This window comes from Oryzias melastigma, linkage group LG16, assembly GCF_002922805.2.
Source record: "Oryzias melastigma strain HK-1 linkage group LG16, ASM292280v2, whole genome shotgun sequence".
NCBI lineage: Eukaryota > Metazoa > Chordata > Actinopteri > Beloniformes > Adrianichthyidae > Oryzias > Oryzias melastigma.
In genome coordinates, this window is record NC_050527.1 from 11,242,469 (window position 1) to 11,246,962 (window position 4,494).

The following is a 4,494-nucleotide window of genomic DNA, read 5'->3' on the forward strand; positions in this document are numbered from 1 at the left end:
CTTCTGATAAAACAAATTTGACAACTGTCATCTGGAAGCAATTGCACAGCAGAGATAGTCAATGATTTTCAAACAAAATTCTACCACTAAAGACAAAAAATATATATAAACAAAATCCAAAATGCCTGCAACAAAGAATAATACAACTGGCCAACAAAAAGAGTTAACCATGATTTAGTCACAAGTGGCTCCGAATGAACAATATGGTTTGTGCACCACCAACAGGAGAGTTTGGTGATAGCAGGATGAAAAATGCATATACACACACACAAACAAATCATCTGATCTGCAAAGTGAATGAACTTTTTAACTATAAAAGTAAACAAATCCTCAATACTTTAGTATTACTTTGCATGTTTGTGAGTCTCAGTCGTGTCAAACTTACTCGTAGGAGTATCTAAAGCAGTGGCTGGCTGAGAGGAGCCACTTTTCAGAAATGATCGAGGCCCCACAAACGTGTCCCTGGGTCTGGAAGTGAAGACTGACTTGCCAGGGCCACTCCCCAAGCTCAGCATTCTGCCCACCAACGATGCGGTTGAGCTTGTAGGGCCTGGTGCCACAATCTGGGTTTCAACAGAGAACACGATCATTAAAGGTGGTGCCACAGTGAAAAATGCAGACATTGAAAAATCTATAGAGTTTATTTAAATTACTGAAGGTTCTCAATGCCTGCCTTGAAAGTGAATGCTACAATGAAATTTCAGAATCTTAAGACACTGCATTTTCTTTTTTTTTTTTTTTTTAATAAAAGAGATGAGATAATGCAAACACACCCTGAGGCTTAAATGGCTGGAAAACAGCAAGAGCTGCTTTTGAAGGAAATTAAATAAATAAGCAGGTGCAGCTTCAGGCAGTTTTTTCCCCCACTACAGATGATCTGTCACACAGCAGAACCTATCTTCTATAATCTTATTTGATTGACACTGATAGAATTAGGTCCCTCTTTCAGAGATTTAAAAAAATAAATAAAGCTGTTGTAATTGAGGATAAGATGAAGACATTTCTCACCGCAGTGTTCCTCGTCGGAGTTATCAGAGCAGTCGTTGACACGGTCACATTCAGCATTCACCTTGTTGACACACTGCTGGTTGGCACACTTGAAGCTGAAGTCGGTGCACATACCTTTCGCTGCAGCGGGATGGGGAGAGGTCCAAAAGTGAACAGACTTATTAATCAGTAAAATGCCAGGCAATCAGCCTGGCTTCAAAGTGAGACTGGATGCACAAAGCGCAGTGATTGAAGGGCAGATTGCATTGATTGGACATATTGATTGGGATTAAGTACTAATATCCCTTTTTTATTCACCGAGGTGAAATAAAAGAAATGTAAGAGAGAAGTTAGCGAGCAGGAAGTTAAAGACTCACTCCAATAAAAATTGTGTTTTTGGTGTTTTTAACTTATTCTTGCAGGGTTTTTCCTAATCATAGAGGAAATGCAGAAAAAGGGTTAAAACTGCATTTCTGACTATTTAATTATTCAAATTGAGATGAATAATGAGCCAATGTAAAAGCTGTTTTGAAAAATCACTCTTGTGCAAAGCAAGTGATGGGCGAGCCAAGTCTCCATTCTGACTTCCAGACAAATAGATTCATTAACGTCTTCATTTTCCTCGTCTGAGCTGGCATCTGACTCAAAACTCTATAGCTCCAACATTGCTCACTATTTTTATTAATGCTATCTTGTAAGTTCGTAGGAGAGAGTGTAAACAAAGGGATGATGGGACATCAGCTGAGGTTTACTTCCGTGCCAATAGCCCCGCCCACAACTCAAAGGCAAATTTCTTTTTTTTTTGTCTCGTCCACCAGCTGAGCAAACAGATTAGAGCTGAAGGACTCCTATGATGGGCAGATTTTACCCTCACAACGGGGGTTTATGAATATTCTGACATGCAAGGTATATATTTGTATAAACCCCCTTTGTAATCTAGGCTAAACTTTGTTTGTATTGATTATGTTTTTTTTGTTTTTTTTTTTGTTTTGGGACCCGACACAAAAAAAGCAGAGAGAAGAAAACAATGAGATTTTTGATTTTGTCTAAATAAGATATAATTATGATTATAATTAATAGGCCTCTGGGAGGGCTTTTAAAACAGATCAAAAGATAATTGGGCTTGCACATTATAAGGACTGAAAAACAGTGCGTGGCAATGCAAGGTAGAACACAAAACATTGTAAAGAAAAAGTCATATGAGAAAGGGGTCAAGTTTCAAGAATGCACCTTTTAGAAAAAAAAAAACAAAATGCTAAAATATATATGTGTTGCTTTGATTAATTTTTGCAGAATAATAATCCCATTTGGGAAGAGTTAACGATAAGTGGGTCAAAATAATCCCAGTCACTCACCATTATCGCAGGAAGTCTCATCGCTTCCATCTTCACAGTCCTTCTTTCCGTTGCAAACAACATCCTGGGGCAGACACTCGCCACTCCTACAGGGCCACTTGTACTGATTCGACGCACAACCTTGGCAATGAAACAGTAATAAAATTAACAGATAAACACATTTCAATGGTTCTGTAATGCATCTCTCAGACAGATTCTAGTTCAATTTTCCTACATCTTATCTGATTACATTTTTTAGCAAATACAGCTGCAAAACAATCAGCATAGATGTCATTGACCACAACAGCAGCAGAAATGATGTGATTTCAATATCTGCATAAATAACAGCATAAAGAAGGCTTTCCTGCATACTGTTTCAGAGTGGGAAATATTTACCACATTGAGCTTCATCGCTTCTATCTCCACAGTCATCCACGCTGTCGCACACCCATAGCTTGGGTTTGCATAAACCATTTGCACATTTGAACTGATGGCTCGCACAATCTGGAAAAAAAAGAATAAGAAAGTAAAGACTAGAGAAAAAAAAGAGACATATGAACCAGTGATCTTACACTAGTGACAGCATGAGCTCATCTTGACCTCTTGTTAATTACAACACCTTCCTTAATGTAAAAACTTTAGTTTCAAAGTGCATGAATTTTCTTTTTATTCTAAGATGGAAGAAATAGGATAAACCAAGAACTACCCAACGGTCAATTTGACATTTGGGTATTTTAAGAGAAAGAATGTTAATATGGTGATTTTATAAAGCTATGAATATTTTATAATATACAATAAATCAGAGGTTGAATGAGAAAAGTTAAAGAAAACTTCTAAAAATAATTTCAACTTTTTACACATTTCCACTGCTGAAAGTCCTGGTCTTTTGTCAACTTCTAAAGATTTATATTTTATTTATTTTTTTAACTCTTAACACTTTTTAGTTTTTTTTTATTTAACAACCTTTTGTAATTTTATGTATTGCTTTTTTATGTTTGAGCTTATTGATCATCTCTGTTTTTTGCAGTGGCTCTGAAGTGAAAGTCATATCAATAAATCACTTGACGCAAAAACATTTTAAAGATCTCGATCACTATTAAAAGAAAAAAAATTATAGAAACAGCACATTTAAAAAAAAACAAAATTCCAGAAACAAATAGGAAAAAAACATTTTGGAAAACAAGTAATTTCAAGAAAACCAAATGAAATGTTAGAAGAACAAAGCAAAATGAGAAACCGGAAAAGGTAAGTTCTAGGGACATCGCTGATTGGATGATGAGGTTTGTCCAAGAGTTCAACTAAAAATTATTTGACATGAAGTGATAATGAATATCATCATCCAGTCAGTGATGTCCCATAATGCTTAGATTCTCCAGTTTGTCATTTCATTTTGGTTTATAGAATTTTGCTTTGTCTTCTAAAATATTATGCTGTGTTTTAATATTTGTTCTGCTTTTTTTGATATTTAAAATGTTTTTGCGTCAAAGATTTGGTGATGTGATTTTCACTTTAAGGCCATCGTACTTTTTCATTGACTGTTAAACCAGAGTAAATGGTTTTGTTGTAATAATTATACTAAAGGGAAAGACGTAATGAATTTACTTTATTCATCTGTACCCGCCATTTCACAGATTATCACAGAGACACAACTGTAATTTGTGCTGCTGGAGGCTGATATGGTGTCAGGTCAAAAGGACCTTGCTGCATTGTTGCCAGTTTTGGTGTTAAATTTCATGTAGGACAACCTGTGTGACACGATTCTGGCGACTGTTTCAGACATCAATTATAGGAAGAACAAGGCTTCCCCTTCCCTAAAATCTACGACACAGCAGTAAGACTGTAAAGACTAAACCATCATGAAACTGTCTGAAGGAAAATGAAAGTATTGTCTAAAAGAAAGTGTAGGGCATGCATCAAGTCTCGTCTAACTGATTTGAGTCCAGCTTAAAAAGAGGATTTTTATCAATAAATTCCCAGCTTGTTACTTTTATATGGCTATGATTTTGTTGATGTGCGTAAAAAGGTAGAGGAAAACATGTGACTTTGAAGGGGGAAGAAACTTGTGGCTGGATCAAACTTACCGCACTTTTTCTCATCACTCATGTCGCCACAGTCATTCCAGCCATCGCATGTAAGGTTTTTTGAAATGCAAATGCCGTTGTCACAGAAAAAC

General features: G+C 36.1%; 1 protein-coding gene across 1 annotated transcript in view; it reads right to left on the bottom strand.

The window, feature by feature from the left end:
* The window catches only part of LOC112143286 (suppressor of tumorigenicity 14 protein homolog), a 7,189-nt gene extending 2,701 nt beyond the window's left edge, over positions 1-4,488 (bottom strand). Inside the window, exons 1-5 of the mRNA XM_024267136.2 lie at positions 4,403-4,488; positions 2,718-2,825; positions 2,343-2,462; positions 1,009-1,128; positions 386-563 (exon numbers count right to left, since the gene is read on the bottom strand). Of these exons, the coding sequence (XP_024122904.1) occupies positions 386-563; positions 1,009-1,128; positions 2,343-2,462; positions 2,718-2,825; positions 4,403-4,424 (548 nt within the window). The 5' untranslated portion in view covers positions 4,425-4,488. The remainder of the gene's footprint in view (positions 1-385; positions 564-1,008; positions 1,129-2,342; positions 2,463-2,717; positions 2,826-4,402) is intronic.
* Between the last annotated feature and the right edge of the window lie 6 nt (positions 4,489-4,494).